Here is a 24502-nt window from a genome sequence, read left to right as displayed (position 1 = left end):
CCTTTTGTGTATTTGTTTATTATATACAAAATGTGTTCCTTGGGAGAGGAGTGGGTCGGTTGGTATCTTGGGAGGGGAATGGGTCGGTTGGTTCCTTGGTAGGGGAGTGGGTCGGTTGGTTCCTTGGGAGGGGAGTGGATGGGCTGATCACTTTCTTCTTAGCGATACATTCTTTTAATAGAATATTGATAGTGGTCTTCAATACGGAGGTTATGAGATACCAAAATGACATGGGTGAACTATGATTTACCATCTATTAGTCCCACCTTTCGTTGATTATGACGTCACAAAAATCATGTCAAAAGTTGACATCATTACCACGGAAAAATTGGACTGATAGTTATTGTAGCTGACCAGTTTATTAGCTCACCTGTTGCGAAGGACCAAGGTGAGCTTATGCGATACCGCAGCATCCGTCTTTCCACAATTGACTTCTTCATAATCGCTGGTCTGAATTTTAACTAAATTTGGCAGGTAGCATTCTTACGGGGCACTTTCTTCTCTGAATCTAAACATCGGATAACACTCATTTTGCATTGGTTGTGCTCTTCTCAGAAAGAGTCTGTCCGGAAGATCTTCCAGCTCGTAGATGAGAAGAGCTATCATTCAAGTGACAAAGTTTAAGGAGTAATTTTAATTGGCCAGGCATATATAAAGACCAAAACTACACAGGCATATATAAAGACCAAAACTACACAAAACTGTATAAATTTGCAGTAATTTTGTCTTTTCAGTATCTTTTTTTTTTCAAATGTCTAAAAGCCTAGGCCTGGGCGCTTATTGGGTCGAATACGGTATTCATAACAAGACATGAGACGAAGTTAGTCAAGGTTAAGCACATTTACGGTAATTTATTGTTAGGGGCTATGGTACTTAGTTGTAAGATAGTAGATTGTTATGTTGCTTATAAATTTTGGCAAAATATGCAAAAGATTGTTCATTTAAACAAGTCCACAGGATTTGGTACATATTTCTGTCCCCAAATAGTCATGCCACTATGTTTACCAGTGTCTATAGAAGGTACAAGGAGTGCTTGTTTGTGAAGATTTAACTTTACAAAAGTATACATATTGAGTCCTGTTTGACCTTGTCATAGAAATACCGAATAACTGAAGGCGTTTTCACTAGTCCTCTATTATGTTGGGTTGTTGCCGGGTAATGATAGTAGGTGACCTCTGGGTGCTTCAGCCTTCCTGTTGATTGGGTTCTACATGAAGTAACCCAAACTCTTATATTAATTGTAATCATGCGCCAACTAAATATAAAACATTCATTTTCTTTTCAATAAAAGAGAGGAAGCAAAAACAAAGGATTCTATGTTTACTATGTCAAAAATCAAGATGCAAAGGGCACGTTAATATGGGTAAAGTCGAATAAAACAGCATACATGTATCAGGAAAACATTTTTTATGTTATTGTTATGAAGTGTGAAAGAAGTAAATTTGTATCTTGTAAGCAAAACTTTATGACGGACCAGACAACACAGTAATTTTGACTTGCATATGAAAATTGCATCTTGATAGTTATTTCCCCTTTGTAAATTTGACGTTTTATGATGTTTTTATTATCATTGATGGCACTTTCAAAAGTACACTTTTAGTAAATTGTAGTTTTAATAAATTTAATACCATTTTAGAAAGAAGTTTTTATGGCAAAAGTAGGAATATGTATAATTATCTTCATTTTACATCATTATGCCAGAGTGAATATTTGTAGTTACCTCCCCTTTTTCAAACCTGACACCTGACTTCATATGCAAATTACTTTTTACCACATAATTGATATTGCCAAAATATTATAAATCAAATCAAAACTTTGGAGGGTTAGTGGTAGGGTGGGATACCTCATGTGGATCTTGTTCTTTGACAATGACAAGAAATACTATCCTTACTTTGTAAAACCATTACAGATAGATACATATTGGTAGGGTGGGATACCTCATGTGGATCTTGTTCTTTGACAATGACAAGAAATACTATCCTTACTTTGTAAAACCATTACAGATAGATACATATTTGAAATGTTATGTATAAGTATGGATAGTCCAATCCACCATTCAAAAATCAATAAATTAGAATATAGTACTTTACAAACAACCTTTGAACCCACCAATGTAAAATGGAAGGACTGCCTTGCGGATGAGTTACCTGCCTATTTCACTTACTTTTTGGAGTTAAGTACTTGTCAGAACATTTCCACGTCAAATAGTGGTAATAACTCCTTTGCATATTAAGAGAAATTATGAAAGTTACCGGAAGTCTAGGTTTTTAACAGAGGAGATAACTCTTGACACATATTTCTTGTATCCTTATTCCAGCTGAAACAGATACTGTTCCATGGAAATAAGTCAAAATTATTCGGGTTATATCAACTTTTTAAAATTTGGTCTTGTGAGCCATTCATCTGATAGACATTAGAATAATTCAAGACTATGTGGTGTCATAAATCCAGAAGATGGAAGTTAATACCATACATACTGCCTTCAAATTGTTATACATGTACAACCTTGATGGATTATTGATCAGCAGTCAACGAGCCTCAGAATCACAGGGATCTGGCACAAATTTTTCAACCAACGGTATACATATGTACATGTATATTAAGGCTGTCTGGCAGCCATCTTGTTGACCAATTGATCCCAAAGCGAATTATTTTTAACTAGGACCCAATGGTAGCCTACATACGATATTTGAGAATGATCTATTCCGTACTTTCTGAGAAATAGCAAAAACAAACTTTAACAATCAAAAACCAAGATGGCTGCCTGGTGGCCTTCTGGTTGACCGATTGGTCCCAAAACGCAATATGCACAACTAGAGCCCTAGGGAACCTACATATGAAATTTAAGAATGATCCCTTTCATGCTTTGTGAGAAATAGCGATCCAAGGATGAAAAAAAAAACCCAAAAAACAACAAAAATCAACCCAGTTGAGCGATACAGGCGTCTGTTAATGGGAAGCTTCCTTTATAACAAATATCTGCAAGACTTGTATTGCCAGGTGGAAGAGGAAAGTGCCACAAAGCATGGCAATACCCTGTGCCCTGCAGCTGTATTTATCTTGATGTAGAGCCCACCATATTCAACCCAATAGACGCCCAGGGGAATTCAGAATTGAAAACTGAAGGGTTGCTTAATGAGACCAAAAACTTCACAAAATTATTGCAGAGTAAACCATTAATCAATTTACCAAATACATCAAATACAGAAATTTTAACGGTTTTCATAGATTCAGTCTGTATTTAAGTCCCTGTAAGAAAAAATGAGGCCTAACAAAGGGGGAGGGGCATTGATGGGGATGCTTATTGGGTCAAATACAGTATTTGTGTGTTTATCCAGGAAACCCATTACCCAAGATACACTGCCTTATCTAGTAAACCCATTAGCCCAGACACACTGCCTTATCCAGGAAACCCATTACCCCAGACACACTGCCTTATCCAGGAAACCCATTACCCCAGACACACTGCCTTATCTAGAAAACCGATTACCCCAGACACACTGACCTATCCAGGAAACCTATTAACCCAGACACACTGCCTTATCCAGGAAACCCATTACCCCAGACACATTGCCTTATCCAGGAAACCCATTACCCCAGACACACTGCCTTATCCAGGAAACCCATTACCACAGACACACTGCCTTATCATGGAAACCCATTACCCCAGACACACTGCCTTATCCAGAAAACCGATTACCCCAGACACACCGACTTATCCAGGAAACCCATTACCCCAGACACACTGTCTTATCCAGGAAACCCATTACCCCAGACACATTGCCTTATCCAGGAAACCCATTATCCCAGACACACTGCCTTATCCAGGAAACCCATTACCCCAGACACACTGCCTTATCCAGGAAACCCATTACCCCAGACACACTGCCTTATCCAGGAAACCCATTACCCCAGACACACTGCCTTATCCAGGAAACCCATTACCCCAGACACACTGCCTTATCCAGGAAACCCATTACCCCAGACACACTGCCTTATCCAGGAAGCCCATTATCCCAGACACACTGCCTTATCCATGAAACCCATTACCCCAGACACACTGCCTTATCCAGGAAACCCATTACCACAGACACACTGCCTTATCATGGAAACCCATTACCCCAGACACACTGCCTTATCCAGAAAACCGATTACCCCAGACACACTGACTTATCCAGGAAACCCATTACCCCAGACACACTGTCTTATCCAGGAAACCCATTACCCCAGACACATTGCCTTATCCAGGAAACCCATTATCCCAGACACACTGCCTTATCCAGGAAACCCATTATCCCAGACACACTGCCTTATCTAGGAAACCCATTACCCCAGACACACTGCCTTATCCAGGAAACCCATTACCCCAGACACACTGCCTTATCCAGGAAACCCATTACCCCAGACACACTGCCTTATCCAGGAAACCCATTACCCCAGACACACTGCCTTATCCAGGAAACCCATTATCCCAGACACACTGCCTTATCCATGAAACCCATTACCCCAGACACACTGCCTTATCCAGGAAACCCATTACCCAAGACACACTGCCTTATCCAGGAAACCCATTATCCCAGACACACTGCCTTATCCAGGAAACCCATTACCCAAGACACACTGCCTTATCCAGGAAACTTCAGGATAAAATATGTTTCCATTAATATGGAATACTGAGAACCAATTTATTTTTGCAAAGACTTAATTTTTCAGTTTCATGCCTAACAATATTTTTACGTGATTAAATTTTGCTGTTTAGGTTTAGATATGTACCATACCGTAAATTCTTGAAACATTTTCACTGCCATTAGAATTTCTAATCACATCAAATATATTATACCTAAAATTTAAATCATGCAAAATAAATTGATTGCTGGTATTTGCATAAAGTTTAATTAAATCAAATTTGGACTCAAACTAAGAAATGGATATCTCTTGGGCATTTTGCAACATGACGATACAGGGTTATTACAGCTAATGTGAAAAGTGTTATGCTTTCGATGTAGATTAACAAAACAATAACAAATTTTTGGAATTGCAGTTTTTATTCGCCATTCCAGGCTTTTGAATGAGACGATTCTGTAGTAGCTACATTTCTGTACAGATAAAGTACCAGGTATAATTTAATGCAGAATCATTTCGTAGAAAGACTCATTCAGTTTCTTTTCCTACTTTTCAAAACACACCAGAGATCCTTCCTTGTAAGAAAGAAATTACTTTTGTTTTAATCAAAAGCTAATAGCTCTTAATTCATATGGAAATGCTTTTGAATATTTTTTTATAACACAATTGCTCAAATAATTGTTAGTACAGTGTGTATAACGATTGTGTTCAATCTGTTATTAAATCAGGATTTCAAATTTGTGATAGATATCTTGGAAGACACCTTGAAGAATCTTGTAGATATCATGAGGATACAATTGAAATTTATAAAATCCAACTTTTTAAACTCAAAGAACGTGTTTAATTTAAAGCGTTCTGTTGTTAAATCTAGTGTAAATAGCTTGTGACATTTGCAATTCAATCATACACACATTTTTTCTATACAAAATTATCATCTAGATGGACATAAGTTTAAATCATTCACCACATTTAATGGAATTACTCATTTCAAAAACAATGAAACAAATAAATGTCATGATATGATTAAAAATGAAAGTACAATTAAAGATGCTCCACGGCTGACAAATGCTATTTTTTTCACTATCAAAAAAAGGATCAAACGATTTAATATTTTTCTTCACTTACAAAAGTTAAAATACAAAAAATAATTAATTGCATCCCGAAAAAATTCCGTGTCACTATATCCTATATGGAAGGTAATAGTGATTGCGCATGCACCAAAGGCAAAATGAATTATATCATTATATTTTTCGTGTTAATTAGACAGATATATACACGATTACACGCCAATCATTATTCAAATAATGAATGCCATTTATGCTCTGTCGGCGGTGGAGCATCTTTAATAAACTAAAGCAGAGTCCAAATCCCCTTTGGCAATATTTCTTCGTGCATGTAAGGTGCAAGAATGGCTGACTCAGCAATGGTCCAAGGGACACAACTCTAACTTTTTAACTGGTAAACCATATGTTTACATGTGTTGCAAATAAGCAATGATTGTTTTCAATCTGTATCCATAAAATTGGAAAAAAAATGAGACAAAAATCATGTAAAGATACAAATAAAAATTTCATAAATCTTTCAATCATCCTCAATTTTGAACAATTAAAATAAATACAATATATATTGTAAAACAAGAACATGTAGATGTTACAAACATTGAAGAAAATAAAGCGTAGATATTTTGAGAAGCACATAGAGTTCATTTATGAGTCTTGTTTAACACTTGAATACTAGTACATATCCCGAAGATGGAGCAGGAAATTTGTTAAATATTTTACATCTATTGTAGATATGTTAGTTAACGATACATTGAGCACTCTGGTGTTTTATTGTTGATAGTCGATCATTAATTTTCTTCCTGTGTTGGCGATACATAGTACCATTTGTTCACTGGAAGAAAAAAATTGATAAAATTGACAAGTGAAAATAAATGAATCAAAATGATGAATGAACTACAAACTGACAGATTGCCAGCTGTCAATCAAACCGCACTGGTACTGTACATGAACTTACATTTTGTATTGTGTATGCTAAGACATTGAATAGGTACACATGTGTTTGTGAGTATGAGGTGTACCTATACATACTGTCTGGCGATCTATTAATATTCAACAGTCACTACTAATTCCTTTTAATTTTTACAAATATTTTAAAGAATTTTAAAGTTTATTTCACATGAGATATATCTATTGTACTTACATTCAGGGTCTAGCTGTGCTGCCTCTTTTAATTCAGGAAGCTGCAGAAAAACAATGTGTAAATTCAAAGTTCTCGGAAATATCAAAAGAAAACAAACCATTTTTCAGTTTCATGATGTATCAAACAGTCAATAGCAATTTAGTAATACATGTCCAGCTATCCATATTATCTTAAAATGTTTGCAATTTTTTAGATAAAATTTAACGAACAAGTCTGCCTAGTTTCACATGGTAGTTTCTGAGAAAAGCTTTGTAAATTTTACCACAAAACAAAATGTAAGATATAATAGCTGAAAAATTTGAAAGAAACAATACAAAAAAACAATGTCCAAATATTTTCCAACAACTTCACACAACCAACAGCAGAAAAAGATTTTTTTCTTTATTGTCATTTATTGTTTTGCTCTTTTTTTTCTCTATATATTCCAAATAACAATAAAAAATTTTAAACAATATATTATACTTCCATCAGAATACGTACATTTTCAAAACACTTTTCAGCTTCATCTTTGCCTATCATGTATGGGCTTCCTCCAACTGAGGTATTTCGGCTGTAAAAATAAATCAAATCAATTGAATTAAAATTATTTCATTTAACAGCATTTTTGGTTACAATAAAAATATCCACATACTTATTACCTAATTTTCACAGAAATCAATCGTGGATACATTAGGTTTCCAAGTTTTATTGTCTTTAGATCAGGATAGAAATTATTCTATGCAGATTTTTTTACTGTAAGTCAAACATTCAAATAATCCAGTTGAAGTTTGTGTGTTAGATTAATTAACATTCTATTAACAGCCAGGGTCATGACGGCCTCCCATATACGCGGGGTGTTGCGTGTATGTAGTGCGAGGTGCGTGTTTTTGGAGACTGCCGTATATGCGTGATGTGTATTCTTGTATAGTGGAACTCTTGCCCTTTTAATAGTGCTATATCACCGAGGAGATTTCCTTAATAACTGACAATTACGTTACTAACGATAACTTCTCAAAGGTTACAAAAGTATGTCAGCACAACAAAACTTACATAAAATTTGAATTTAAAATAGGCCTATACATGATTTGTATACTCCATACTCAGATGATAGTGGGTCAAACCACAATAAATAATAACTATTTAAATAACCTAACTATTGCTAGCCTGAAGAGAACTTGTTTCTAAGCTTAAACCATTCCCATTGGATTATTATTGATCTTTACCTAGCTGGTTTGTTTTATATTTACCATTAGATTATACATCTTGACCTTGACCTAGCTGGGAAGCTTACAATACGGGAGTTTCAAGATCATAAAATGATGTAGATAAAGTACAATTTACTGTCGATTAGTTTCATCTTCTGGTGATTATGACGTCATGAAACTCATGTCAAATGATGACGTCATATTCACAGGATGGTGGGGTTAATCGACGGTAAATTGTACTTAAATAACCCACGTCGTTTTGGGATCGCGAAACCCCCGTATTGGATTTTACTGTTGCTAACCTTGACCTAGCTGGGAAGTTTCTATATTTACCATTCAATTTGTCCTTTGTCGACGTCCTGATTGATGAGAGCTCTCCACTGCTGGCCACACTCCTCCACCACTGACATGGCGTAGTCCTGCGGGGGCAACAAGTACTTATTCATCAGCAAGTAACACAACATTTACATATGAGCTCCTACTAAACTACTGTCTCCACCACTTTTAAGATTTCTGGATACTAATACAACAAAAATATCCACATACTAATTACTGTGGATATAATTGGAGTGTTTGATTTCGCGATTTGTAAACATTTGACTGTTAACCTTTTTTTTAACCAAAGTTTTATATAGACAAAATCTTACACGATGGGAAATTTTCGCACTGAAAAGGCATTCCCATAATTAGCATATTTCCCCCCTCCTCCTTAAGTACATTTCCACGTTCACAATACCTTATTTTCACAGAAATCCACAAATTATACCTTTTATAGTTGAACTGTTGTTCGACAAACAGCAGTTAAATGAAGCTAATATGATATAGGTTTTCCACAAAACCTCCCGAAGTCACATGACGATGAAGAGACAGACTGAGTGATTAAAATAGGGTTTCCATATTAACTCATTCACCCCTGAAGACACATTAGAACTATCCAAATTCAAAGGCTGGAAGACTTTATTATGATTCTTTAGGGGTCAGTGGTTTAAAGATGTAGGACACTAAGGTGTGCTGCATAGTGGCATTCATTATTAGGGAAAACACAGAAATCTATTCTAATGAGAATTTGTTTAAAGTGATGACACTGTATTAGAGTTCACTTTTGTTTGTTTGATTAATTAACGTCCTATTTACAGCTATGGTCATGTAAGGACGGCCTCCCATGTATGCTGCGTGTTGCGTGTAAGTTGTGCGAGGTGCATGTTTTAGGAGACTGCGGTATATTCATGTAGTGTCTTCTTGTATAGTGGAACTGTTGTCCTTTTTATAGTGCTATAATACTGAAGCATGCCGCCAAAGACACCAAGCAACACACTCCACCTGGTCACATTATACTGACAACTGGCGAACCAGTCGTCCCAGAAGCAGAAACTACCACTGTTAAAGACTTTGGTGTATCTCGGCCAGAGGACAGAACCCAGAGCCTACCTCACAAGGGCACACATCTTCATGGTCTATACAATATAGAATAATTACAATGCATGTAAATGAGAAGAAAGGAGGATTCATTCTGCCCACAACAGAATTTCCAAGACAATTGTTAAGGTGAATTTTCTTTTTAAATCTTTTCCTTTTCTAATAAAAATAACATAAAAAAGCATCTATCAACTGTACCTTATTTTTCGCTTCACCATTAAAGGCAAATACATTGAAGGGCTTCCCATCCGGTACCTTGTATATTTTAAACCATTCTACTGTAGCCTGCAAAGATTTAAAACAAAATGGTTAAAAGAAATTGTTAACAAATTATACTTATATAAATGTTTCGATAAAATGCAGAAAAGGAAGGTTACTGCATAATTATGATTTTTGAAATTACAGCAAGCATAAAAGCACAAATTTAATCAGCATTATATGTTCTGAATCTTTCTTTTTCATTAAAATGTTTCTTTATTAATTTTAAACCTACGGTAAAACAATTTTAAATATTGTCTAAATCTGAAGATGTCAATATTTTTTATGTCTAAATCTCAAATGAGAAAATAACACATTAGACAATGGAACCTCACCTTTAAGAATCCAGGCATGTGTTTTTCTATGTCTTCAACATCTAAAATAATACAATTGTACCAGTATTCATATATATACACACACATCATGTATAATTGATGAGAAGCAGCATAGCAAGTTCATCTATTCATTTTCTTTGCTGATGGGTTGCCAGCTCCCATACAAGTTTATGACATATTTTAGGGAAAAGGTAAATCCAATTATCAAATCTTTAAACCAAAACTGAACAAAGTCAATCATATATAAAAATATCTATTCTTTGCTTTTGGATATATTATACATGTACTTATATTTTACATTGAAATTACTTCAATAAAATATGCAGCTATATGATTGAATATTGATCATTTGTTTGAGTTTAACAGCCCATCGATAGCCAGGGTCATATACAGCCAGAATATTGACTAAGTGTACTATTTCATGTATCTTTATAGTGTGTTTTATGGATTTTTTTTAATGTGTAGGTACGTACCGTTTAATTTCTCTGCCAGTGGATCTGTAACATCTATGGCTAGAATTTTCCAATCTGTTTCACCTGTAAGTCACAATTAAAGCAAATATTAATTAAAACAGACAGTAAGACATAAATGCCCCCACCTCATTTATGTAAAACTCGTTACTCTTCCATCAAAGTTGTTTTTTAATCCACTTAGGACTTTAGAAATCGACTTTATTTCGCTGTTGAGACAATCCTACCCCTGGGGAGTAAATTATCATTTTTACAAACTCTGTTGCCTTCTCAAAAGAATTTATCTGACCAAATTGTTTAAAACCCTTACATTACTTTATGACAAGTAGCCATTCAAGAAAATTGTCTGTGCTTCTCTAAATATTTGACACAGACCCCTCTTACCTTTGGAGGAACATCAATCAAAAATATTTCGACCAAATGGTTAAAATTCACCCAGTACTTAATGATTCGTAGCAATTCAAAGGCATTGTTATATTAACAGACATCAGACGGACGGACAAATAGACACTGCACCATCCTATCAGCTCAATCATCTGGCTAGTATTCACGAAAATCTCATCAAAAAGAATTATTATTTACAGTAGCAGTGTAGTTTATGGAACTTACCTTCATCAATGAGAGCGAGTGTGCCGAGGATTTTTACTTGTATCACAGTTCCTCGGGGATGTACCTGTGTAAGTAAATACCAACATATGAATTATAATTATATACACATACGTTATTTTTTTCAGGTTAAAATTCCTTGTTTAATTAAAGTTGGCGCAGGACTATGAAAAAGCATCCTGCTATCCGAGTACAGTAAAACCTGGCTTAGTGACCACCTCTGTATAAAGGACACCTGCTTAATAGACTACTTCAGGGTCTCAAATGATTATTTATAACACATTTTGACCTGTGTATATAGATCACTTGGCTATTGAGACCATTTTACCATTGACCTTGGGTGGTCTTAGATAAATTTGAAAATGGAAGGAAATATTTGGTTCAAACCAACAAAATACTTCAAATGCTTTGAATCAAACAGGATGTTGGGAGTTCTATGACTTGCAGTTAATGAGATTCACTTGTATTTAGATTGTAAGTCTATCTTGATGTTTGTATCAGCTTGAATCTTTTGTGGTGTTGAATCATCTTAAGACAAAATGTTTTTTTAAGAATATGAATTACTTAGTATTCATACATTTTGGTGGACAGAAATTTCATGCATATGAATTGAAATATATGAAGAGTAAATTGGAAAACCTGGAAACATAGATAATGAAATATAAAGGTTCATTTGACAAAGGATGGGAAAAAAACACAATAGAGAAACACAGGAATGAATACCTTATATCCAATCTCACACACGTCCAAAGGATCAGAATCCCCTTTACACTTGGTCTCTGGGTGGGCGATATCAGGGTCCTCATATGTCTGCACAAACAAATCAAAACTATTTTTATGTCAAATTTTGACACACAATAACGAAACTTAAAACTAAGATTTGTTTTAATTCAAGTTATATCATTGACACACTTACATATAATTAGACCTCAATCTTGCCAATGTAATTAGTAACTTATCAAGTAAATTCTCAAGCTCTACTCCTTACATTCTTGCATTATCTTCAAAATTTTCATTCCTTAACTTGGATATATAGCTCTCTGACACCTGAGCTCAATTTAAAACATTCCTGAATTTAAATTCTCCATAAGAAAGCATTATAGAAGTTAAGGAAAAACTTACGTTAAGCAGCCTTCCTTAAAATCTGTAATGTCCTCCTATGGAAAATTTTAAGTTAAGGAACTCCTTAAAGTTTAAGAATCTGAATGTATATGAAACTGACCCCTGTTCATGTTTTAACTACCAGGTACTAATTAGTGATTTCAAGTGCACCTGTACCTATCACAGATTGTCACAACTCCTTATGACAGTCACCATTCTCTACAGAGTAAATAGACAGACAAACTACGTTTTCTAATCTCTTTCCATACAGGAAATACAGCTGATCAAATTTAAAGTAGGATGGTATACATTTTCTTTACAGATTAAGATTAGAAACCTTTGGCTCACTGACCAAATGTCCTACAAAATAGATCTCTTTAACTTATTCACCCCTGATATTTCATAATGGACTGGTCTGGTCTTTGATTAAGAAGAGTCTAAATGTGTCTTCAGGGGTGAAGAGTTAAAACTCTTAACACCATGTGTAAACAAAATATGAATATCTGTACTGTTAAAGAGTCAGGTTCAAAAGGTAACAGAATCAATAAAAACAATTTGTATCAATTAAGTGAGTTGCAATGTAACGAGTATAGTTTTGCCATTTTTTAAAGTTACTATTAGTGCTGTGCATCGCAAGGTATGTGACCATACGTATCACGATACAGGGTTCATGATACGATGTGTATCACGATATTTTGAAAGACATATCAAATGTTGTGGTGTCGTTGTAAATGTATTGTTAGGTTGGTTGTATTTTCAGAATAATTTAGCTTTTGCTTACACTAAATACAAAAGACATGACTTTTATTAATTTCCCATGTTCCATTTCTAGATTTAGTTGATAGAAACCTGAAATAAGACCAGCAAGTGGCCTATAGGCCACAGACACTGACACAAGTTTAGTCTTTTGCTATTCGTGGGATTCCACCATTTTGTTTCTGACAAAGTTCGGCTGATGTTGATCAAAGGAGATAATCCAATGTTAAATTTTTACTTTTAGGTATCGCGATACTAATAAACTGCTCACGATGCATTGATGCACCACCAAGCGATGCAATACATGTACATTGATGCATCGGTGAATAGTTACATCTTTAATTACCAAGGTATGTCAATACATTAAGATAATTGCTTAATCAGGGCTGGGGAAATGTACTCGTCTGCTCGTCCAGACAAGTGAATGTTGATATCTCACTTGTCTGTCGGACAAGTAAAAAATTCTGATGCTGATTTATTATGACCTGGACCTTAAATTATATCATAGATTGTATGTCTCGTTTATCGCTCAATATATAGGTGTCAATCAACTTTGATGTTCATACCCGAATCACGCTGTGTACTATTGAAATTTTTACAATGTATACATTCAATCACTGTATTGAAAATTCGTAATTGTTTTGTTTCACTTATTAAGCGAATGTTTTGAGGATGTTTTGCTAAAAAATTATTGGCCATTTCTCTCGACTTCGGGGAGTAGTCATACTGTAATGTAACGTTATGTATCTACCAATTCAAACCAACGTTCCAATGGATCAAACTTTTCATCGTGTTTATTAATGTGTTGGGTTTAGATATATTGTACCCATTGCAATGTAATGTACATGTAATGTCACAGCCGAATCTAACGTTAGCTACCGTTGTACCTTCTGACTGACTTTTCCGCTGCAAGGTCCGTTTGGTGTGGAAAAACAAATCAGGTAGGCTGACAATAGATTATGTCTTATCAGAATGTATTCCGATCAAACACGGTTTTGATACATACCTGGATGTTACATGTGCTAGGGGATGTTATTGTAGTTGTAGACTTTGAGTTTGAATGCATTGCCTAAATACTTATGATTTAATATGATTCATATTCGAGGTAATGTTCTCGGACGTTGGTGCATGCGCGGCGGTAGTTTACAAAATGTAGGTTGATTTTAGCTGAGAAATTGTCAACACTAGATTCAAATGCATCTCTCTGATTAAATACTGGTAACAAAGTTAAATAAATCTACACCTACAGCTGGAATAGCATCCCCTACTAACATCCAGGTATGTGTCAAAGCCGTGTTTCATCGGAATATATTTTGACAAGACACGATGCCGATGGTCAGTTGTACATTGTACCCGATTTGATTTCACACACCTTGCGGTAAAGTTATAATTAGTCAGAAGCAGGTGATTTCTTTTCCGTGTAATTTCTGACTGACTTTTCCGCTATAACAATAGCTCTTTCCATACGTACTTCACTGATTAGCGCTGAGTCTATACATGAGGTAATTAAAATGTATTTGTGTAACCTTTTTACATTATGAAGCTTACGATGCCGATCATTTTATGTAGTAATCGACGACAGAAATTTCCAACTGTTTTAGCTCCGCCCCTACATTGAAGTGACAGCCAATGACAGCTGTACTTACACAGCTTATTGAATGTCGTTGGCAAACTGACTAACTACCATGCAACCTGACTAGCTACCAATCAAGCGAACCACCTACTAGACTTGCCATCACACATAAAATATAAACTTTATTTATTTTACATCGATTGAGAAACAAGTTACACAACTTATATAAATCACTCTCGATGGCCCGTATGTAAGCGCGCGTGGAGTCTTAGCACATATGCTTATTGTAACGGCGCTGTAAGCGGTATAAGACAGTGACTTCCGGTAGCACGTGTGCAGTTGGGACCTGCACATAGCGGATGTACAAAGACTTCACACCCGACAAGGAAAACAATAGGGCGAGAGTACGCTCGCCCCAAAAACATAGCCCTGTTTAATGTTCAGTATGTCACATCAAGCACATTATATCTTTTTACGACATTTACCTGAGGAATAGCCCCATAATTCCATATGTAACCATGGTGAGGGAAAACATTCTTTACAAATCTAGGCTTCTCTTTCTTGACATCTTGTTTGATTGGATTCATTACCTCTTCTTTACAAATCTGGAGAAATTTCAAAAAGGAAAATATTGATTACGTAAATTATTGAATAATAAGCAAATATCACTGTAATCAATAGAAATTTATTTGTTTACACACACAATTTTATCGCGAAAAGAATCAATGTTGAGGAGATATTTGGATTAATTTACTATGGCAACGTAGTTCCCCAGAAGCATCGGCCTAATTATGACCAACAATTTTAAAAGAAGCTATTTTCTGTATCGTCTTAAGGATCGATTGTGTTTTGTTTTGTTAATGAATTATTCAAACAGAAAGTCTACATATCTTTGGTTATTCTTTTTCTCTTTCAGTTTTTTCGAGTATAGGCTTTCAGATCATATTTGAGCAAATAATTTTTTGTATAAACAAGCGTTTCAGATGATAAGTGGAAGCCAAACAGTACATGATTCAAAAACTAAACACAAAATTGAAAGTTTCATTAGTAGAAAGCTTTTAAATATGTAAAGATCAGTTCACATAAGGCCAAAAAAATATATATGCATGTTTCAGGTTACATGACTGAAAAAAATAGGATAGGTCGATCGGTCGGGATTTTTTTTTTATTTCATTTTTTAATTTTATTTTTTAGGAGGGGTGAGGGAGGGGTCTAGTGGCTTTATAACTACATTAAAAAGTAATTTAATAATACATGTAAGTTGTCTTTCAGGTTTTAGGCTGGCTAGAAGTCTTTTATTTCTCATTACCATTATTCGTAATTGAACTTTATCTGGACAAACTTAAAGCATGCGTAAAAATCGAAGTTGAAAACTTCATACAAATCATTTTTGTTTTGAAAAAGTGAGATAAAATAGCTAGGGTCGGAAGTGAAACTAGGGTAGGTAGGGGTACCTGAAACATACATAATTTTTTTTCGGCCTAATCAACCTGACTGTTGCATACAATTTACTTACACAAATCAACAGTCATATTTTACATATTACACAAGATATCCAAAGTTATGATACACTAGAAAATGGACATCAATCAGAAAGAGCTCTTCATTGAAAATATACCCAGAATATCACAAAATATTTAATTTTCCTCTGTCAGAATGCAAGTATAATCTATACATAAATCAGTTTCATTAATTCTATTCTATAACACCTATGAAGAACCAATATATTTGTACATTCTGGTCATGTAATTTAAATGTTTTACTATTTTACACTTTGAGTAGGTTTAAACATGAACTGTGTATGTATGGATGGTACTTGTTCGAGACAACCCAAACAACACATGTATTGCCTTTACGCTAAAAAGTTATATTTAATAAAAGTTCAGCTTTGACAAAAAAACATTTAGAGACTTTAGAAACCTTCACTTTACATATATACTTATTTGAAACATGTCTGAAGTATAAGTTATTTGTAATACATTTGTGTATTTGTTCATTGATTCCAGCAGATCCTCAATTTGGTAAGTAAATATTGACTCCATGGCCAATATACACCAGGGGCCTATGATCATGTTTGGACTTGGCTACTTCACTAATGGATGTGTGAAAATCTCAGATGTCCAGGAATATGTTATAATTACTCCAGAAACAGCAGACATTTTATCGTTATTAGGTTATCTGTCTCCGGGCCAGTTCAGAAATCTCAAATTAAATCTGTCCCAAAGTCTATGTATCATCAAATCATGTCCATAGGACGTTGTTTCATACTGTATGTTCTAGATCTTAAAACTACCTACCGGTAGTTAATGAAAGCAACCTACTTTTACAGTGTAGCTGTAAACAGTTTGTAAGACTAAAACTTTACATCTTGTAAATGAGCTACAAAGTTGGTGCTAGATTATCAAAGTAATATTTCAATTTCTTATTTCATTTTTGGCCTACATGCTAAAATGCTAAGAAAATTGCATGCAAACATTTATTATGTTAATTATCTTGATATATTGCCCTAAAACAAATAGAAAATGCTCTGGACAATGCATATGCCCTCTCACAGCAAATGGATTATTGGCTGATGCAGGAAAAATGTGCCTTCAATCTGAGCATTCAGCAGCACAGGGATTCCATTGATTTATACTCAGAATTATCTATTTGTGCGCCAAGCTGTGCGAAGACATACGATACCGGTGGTTTTTGTAAAATTGATTATTGACATATGTCACATAAATAGACTCTATACACATTATAAATCTCAAAACCTTAATGTATGCCAGGTTGTTCTGACGCTTTGTTCTGTATCAAGAGCAGGAAGAAGATGGTGAATAAATCAGAATAACAATAAATATACTGTCTGTATATTTTAAAAAAAATTCTACTATTATTTATTTATTTCTATAGTGTATAACAGCGATTTGTCTAGTTAATTATGATTTGTACATGCTAAATGTCTTAGCCTGCTTTCAGCCAAATACATGCCAGCTAACAAGGCAGTGTGAAGTTGGAGTTCTTGGAGGAAAATCAACAACTTACAGTAGTTAAGTACCTGGTAAATGCCCTATATGGGTATATCAAGAATACACAGTTGGTATCTTACAATACAAGGGTTATTTTGATGCGAGATGACAAAGCTTTGTAAAGTCATCCTTGCTTTCCTGTTAACCTTGAAATGTAAGATACCGTGCATTTTGTTTACCCTGCAACCATTTCCTTACAGGTGACGTTAAAAATGAAAGCAAATTGCTGGTTATTTCATGGGTTTCGCTTGAAGCGGCAGCAGTTATCGGTCAGTATGTGCTACAGTTACAGGAAAAATAGTGATAACAGGTATAAATTGAAGAGCCATATTAGTTAAAATTAGTTCCACCTTACCTCCATTTTGGCATTTGACCAGCGAGGAATCTCCACAATCATATTGCAGATGGATTTATCACTCGAGTTAGGATACAACGGAATGTCATGGAATGGAGAAATCACAGTTCCTTCGGAATTTTCTACAAAAGAAAGAAGAAAATATGATTGTCAATTATGCATGAAAATAAATACATTTGGATGACCCATTTCCTTAATTACTGTGAAACATTTGCATAAAGATTATACAGGTTCAAACCATGACCTATTTTAAACAGAACTTGTCATATTTCAGGTCAAAGCTAAAAATAACTAAAACTGTCATCCAGGAGACCAACTTATACCCCTCTGTCCCCTCCTCCACTTTGTAATAAAGGGACATGACTTTTAAAAGATGGATGTGCCGTGTTCCGATATAAAATATGTACATCCACATTGTATAAGGATTATTGCCACCATGTTTCATAGTAATAATCTTTCTGGTCGTTTAGAAGGGATAGTCATTTGATCATGCTGTGATGTTTGCTCCGACATTGAATTGAAGCATGTGCATGTGCGAGCTCAAGGCGTGACTAAATAATGCCTGGCGATCGGTCAATTAAACTGTCCTGAAGTCAATGAATTATTTCCTAAAACTTCAAGTTGAAAATCATAGTAAAATATCTGTGCAACGTCAATGGTAAAATTCATTGATAAAGTTTTAGTGAGTCAACGGTATGAGTATCATGAATCTACTGATAGCAAGCTATGTCAAGATCTTTGTTCAATTTTTTGTTAATACATGTTCCATGCAGCATCTATATATTCATTTATATTGAATAGTTTGCTGTCTTTTGAAGGCAGGATGTTCCCGACAACATAAAAGAGGAACAGAATTGAAAAACAAACAGAAAATTCAAATAATTGATTGTTTACATCATGTGCTTGAAAGAAAAAAAAAATAATTAGTACATGTGAAGAAGGTTTTTAGATGCATGCAGTCAATAATAAATTTTTGACTTTGTTTTAATATGAAATGTAACCACTTCAACACCTTAAGCAAACACAATTCCTCTCAGCCAATGTCTTAGTTTGATATATATATAGTCAAAATGAAAGTTGCATCATGCAGTGTCTGGGCTGCCACATGAGATTACTCATACACAGGGAGACTTATTGGAATGTACAGTCATCATTCCAAGAATTTGCGGTGGCACTTAAAATAGTTTTGTATAACAGAAAGACAGAATATGAGCATATTTTATTTATTTTATACTTTTGCTAATCAAAAATTTAACTCATTATCATCGCCGGAATCCGTAATATAAAGGTCTGGATAGCCTTATCTATTTTAATTTATAGCTAGAAATGTTAATGTGAAGGAAAATCTTCATCACCTGACATTGTTTTAGATTAAAATTTTAGAGTGCAATATAGACTTCATATTCAATGCTCTTTGAATTTTATGTACTGGTTTTAACATTGGCATATTTTTGGCAGCAATTGTAATAGTTTACCTGTACTTTTTATCTTCTCATTTAATTTATTTGAAAATACTAACAGACTTACACAAACAGCTAAAGTTTAACAGTTCTGGAACAGACTGGCTAATGCTGCAGGAGTTCCGGGTTTGAACCCTAGTCAAACCGATACATTTTCTCCTTCCCCGTTATACATAACATGTACAATGTCAAAAGTGATACTTTGTGGTCCAATCAAGCTTAGCATACCTGTCAACCCTCTTGGACTCTCACGGAATTTCAAAACATCCCACGGAATCTCCCACACTCGCTAAATCTCCCGGAATATCCCGTTTTTTCCCATAATAAGAAGAAAATCCAATATCCTTTTAAATAATTCCTCTTTCAGAGCCCCAGGCAATGCTATCGGACCCTTATCAGGACTGTGCGATTAATTAGTGTCACCTCAGTCGATAATTATCGCCAGCGGCAACAGGGGCTCACCCTACAAATCACACACGAGTGTCTTGTCTGTGTTGTGGTCAAGATGTTACCTGGCTCATCGTAACAAGTTGCGGGAATTTCTATATATATTCTTGACAAAATCTATCTAAGAGACATTAGCTAGTATTAATTGAAATTTCTTCCGAGCCAAGTGAACAATGTTTGTCAATATTAAAAAAAAGTTTTATACGAATGCTACTAACTTGACTGCTACTGGACTGACGTTACCGGAAATGGTTTATGAATACAGAGTTGAAATAAGTCTACATGATATTTGATAAACACAAATTTTCAGGAAAAGACTCTATACATACCATACTATCTAAATATACAAATGTTTTGCAACAGCTAGTGAAATACAATCTTAATGGTTTTGTTGTCGTCAAAAAATACAAAAATTAATGCTGACTGTGGGAGTGTGCATGGCGCAGTTATGTGACTATCATGTGATGAAGCATTCTGCTTCGCTACAAAATGGCTTATTTTTACTGATCGTGCCATCTAATAGAGCCGCCAATTGCAGGTAGAGTTACTTGGCACATCGTCGGATCGTAGTTAAACAGTAGATTTATGTACTTGGTTTGGTTAACCTAAGTTCAATGTAACGGCGATATTCAGAAGGAGATTGAAAGTGAAAGTAGAAAAGTACTGGTACAATCGAAACATATTTTCTGATGACGTTACTTCAACAGATGAATCCTATTGTTTCTTTTAATGGAGTCGCAATATGAATTTATTATCAGAACCTATTCTCCTTATCTTTCTACTCTTGATTAAAAACACAAATGTTTTTTTTTTTTCATGTTAAAAACATTTGATGTTACAACTTTTTAACTTATAGGATATAAATTCATTTAATATTGAAATATTTCCATCCTATGTTATTTTCGGAAGATAAACAAGGTTTATACATGCTAAAACATCACAAGTAATAATGATAAGCGACGCATAGCGTCTCAGTTGGACTGTTGAAAATTTCGATCACGCGCTTTCTCCCGCATTGCAATTCTTGAAAGTTGACAAGACTGGTATAGCTTAGAGCTTTTATGATTTCCTCTTCCTTGTTTACATGCAAGTTCTAATCTATTGGTCCCTTACACATATCAGTATCTTGTCATGATTATTATAACTGCTATTGGCTCCTACATATCTTATCGAGTCCTATTCACAAATTGTCGTGTGACTCGACATTTGACAAGACTGATAATAGATAAATAATTGCCAATATATTTGATCATTCCACGTGCGAGATCGAGTATAACGATCAAGGTACCCCGCCCAGACATCTATTTACATTTTACCCGGTACATGACTACACGTGCAAACCAAACATTAGCCAACTTACTGAAGAACAAACGATAATCCATTGTAAAGGGACATCCCTTTTCCACAATTGAGTAAGACATTGTCACTCTGGTTGTTGTGTGGATAGGTCTCCTTAGTAAACAAGTCACTGGACGGTTCACGGACACTCTGCGAGCGGCGGACTTCACACAAGCTCCAAGAGCAACTGAAACCAATCGATTCGCGGCTCGCACACGTTGCATTGAAAGGTATATTAGCGGTGCGCGCGCATAAAAATGCCCGGATCTGACAGGTACTTGGGTGCATTCGAGTAAAAAGTGTCCAGCTACTGATAATCATTCATAGAGCAACGCGCATGAGGGAGGCGCATAATATCACTTTTTGATGGGGTGGACCAAAAGACTTTTTTTCTGTAATAATTTCAAATCATAAAATATAATTACAAACGTTTAATGTCCTACCACAGGGGTCTGATATTTTTTCCTGCTGTTTGGACCATTTTAGGCGTTTAACGCGGGTCTAGATTTTTTTAGATAAATAAAAATCCGACTTAAATTTCTATACACGTGTGTCATGTAGACAAAGAGAAAGATTTTTTACCGATTTTTTATCCAACCCAATAGATAAAGTCTAGATATTCGAGTGGCCCAAATATATTAGGCTATAAGCGTAGGCCGTAACTTATTCTGATATATGTCTATGTATATCCTGCTTTTATCATTAGGGAGAGGGCTTCATATAAATTGGAAAACTTGTTACCAAATCCCACTCTATGTGTATATAAAATATATAAATCAAATGTGTTAAATTATAATATCATTTAGACGTATCACTCTTTCCACTTGACTTTATAACTACATATAGATAATAAAGATTGCGTACATATATATGTACTCCGTCATTCTCGATTAAGTAAATATTTCCACAAAAATTCAGACGGAGAGAAATCATTTGAAAATATCCAATACTTATTTCAAATTATTTTTAGTGTGTGAACCAACAGGATGAGAAAGGAGTTTAAATTCCTATAGATCACGTGTTCTGTTACATAATTAGACTAATTACACATTTATCCGAAACAATGTCAACGAAAACTTTTAATTAGAAAATGCTCATATTGACTGATGCGAATTGCTGATGTTAATTCTGAACAAATATTTATTAATTCGATATAAGGCTGAACAAGATTGCTGTTCAATTTTCATCCTTTCATCGAGTTCCCTGTGATTATTTTCAGTGTATATAAATGGCAAACGAAAACACCAACTGTACATCCTTCGTCTTGCATTTTCCAAAAAGCACCGAGATTATTGTATACATAAAGGCCCACTACCGTTCGGAAATGACTTTCAATTTTTAAAATGGGAATGTGAAACGAGATTGATAATTTTTGTAAGAATCGTAAAATTGATTTACTTACCTTTAATACTACACTTATCATCACCTTCTGAACATTTTAATTAAATAAATAAAATGTTAATTTTCATAACGCGGGTCGTCTTATGTTTCCCGCCATCGTCGTCTATCATATATTACCAAGGACGTATATAGACACTTGTATATCCATATATAATACGTAGGAAATCTTGTAACCTTATCTTAGGCCATCGATACATATACATATATGTATATATTCTGATGTTAATAATGTTTTGCTCCGGAAAGTTAGTGGGCCTTTAATAATTATAAAACTTTTGACAAAAAAAGTATATAACGAGATTAGTACCACAGGGCTCTGAGAATTAGTTGCAGATTATATATTCATGGACCAGAGTGCCCTTGGACCGTTTTTAGACGTTTTAGAGGTATAGATCAAAAACGATAAAAATCATATTCTACATGGTACTATATATATACAGATCCCTGTGATTAGCACTGGAACAAACTGAATACAATCAAAATCGGAAATCGGTTTGGCTACTGATGTATGTGTAGAAACCAAACAACATGTAATGATCGATAAATATCCAATAGCGAATAGTTTTCTCACCGCTTGTAATTTTTGTTGCCAAATCGACTTTTTTTTTATTATCAATATATTGGCCAATGAGCTTATACCATGGCGCGGTGTCTATCAGTCCAACGTCCGTCAACAATCATAGCTTTAAATTTTTTCACTATCAAAAACAGAATCAGACGATTTAGTATTTTTCTTCAGTTACAAAAGTTACTTAATTTACACCATTACCACCATTGAAAAGTTTGAGCTTCTCATTTTACTTCAAGGTAAAAATATGAAAAATATTTACATTTGTATTTGTATCCCTCATTTTTGTGTTAATTAGACATATATATACATGATTAAACACCAATTATTGTTCAAATGATGAATGTCATTTATGCTCTGTCGGCGGTGGAGTATCTTTAATTACTACCACAGGGTATGATTTTTACCGATTGCTGATCTAGACCTATAAAACGTCTTAAAATGGTCTTAGGATCTCTGGTGGGTCCATAATTATATAAACTATAACTAGTTCTAAGACCCCTGTCATCACTACTAGTTATGAACGATTCAGTGGATTTGGTCTGACGTATCCTTTGGGGAACGAGAACCGAATTTGTATAAACCTTGACCATGCCCTCATATGGACCCAAAGGGGCGGATTCCAATAGGGATGTGTTTTTGTTGTTTTTTCCCCTTTTCTTTGTAAATCCTTAAAATCCCTATTTTACTGCAGGCTTATCAGGGATCTAGATAAAAAAATCGGTATTATTTATGTAGAATAAGATTTTACCGATTTTTAATTTATATCCCTAAAATTTCTAAAAGTCGTACAGATATAATGGGACCATAGTGATATAATCTGTAACCAATATTCATATCCCTGTGCCTGTGTCAATAATTGCGGTTTGTTTATAGAAAGTTTGTGCTAGGGAAAGTTAATGTTCTTGTAAAACGAAACAAATTCCATGAAAAGGATGGTAACCAGGAAGTTGTAGATAAGACAGAATTTCCCTGATCACAAGGGCATGGGCATCACGGCTACATGTAATACGTAATAAACACAAAAGTGAAGAGTATTTAAGCATTTGATGCTGACTCACTCAACTTTACATCAAACTAAATAAAATGTCACAGAGCTAGCTTATAGTATTCCGACATATTGCTACTAGCTGTCCATATTTCTTGGTTACGAGTTCGAAACCCACGTGCGACAGTTGACAGACACAGTTTCTCCATTGCACGTTCGTAAATGACAGGCCGTTAATAGGTTTAAAAGAAATTTCCCAAATCTTCTGATGGATATTTAGGTTTCTGAAATAATACTAATAGCTCTTCAAAGCTATACTTATGTCTGTTTCCCTATATACGGAAAAATAAAAATTCTTGTATCTTGGTTTAATTCACGTCCTGTTACCATCGCCAGTTAAGGACGGTATC

The 24502-nt window shown here is 34.8% G+C and overlaps 1 protein-coding gene across 1 annotated transcript; it reads right to left on the bottom strand.

The window, feature by feature from the left end:
- Positions 1-5026: 5026 nt before the first annotated feature.
- Positions 5027-21387, bottom strand: LOC138324054 (uncharacterized). Its single transcript, XM_069269061.1, has 12 exons — positions 21158-21387; positions 17891-18012; positions 15010-15129; positions 11818-11904; positions 11098-11161; positions 10492-10554; positions 10019-10059; positions 9624-9710; positions 8343-8428; positions 7306-7375; positions 6826-6865; positions 5027-6516 (listed from the first exon to the last, which is right to left on the bottom strand). The coding sequence occupies exons 1-12, from the start codon at positions 21357-21359 to the stop codon at positions 6473-6475; spliced, it is 1026 nt and encodes a 341-aa protein (XP_069125162.1). The 5' UTR covers positions 21360-21387; the 3' UTR covers positions 5027-6472.
- Positions 21388-24502: the final 3115 nt, after the last annotated feature.

Source organism: Argopecten irradians, chromosome 5 (assembly GCF_041381155.1).
Source record: "Argopecten irradians isolate NY chromosome 5, Ai_NY, whole genome shotgun sequence".
Lineage (NCBI taxonomy): Eukaryota > Metazoa > Mollusca > Bivalvia > Pectinida > Pectinidae > Argopecten > Argopecten irradians.
Note: the sequence above shows the minus strand (reverse complement) of the source record. Positions and strands in the feature narration are given on the sequence as shown.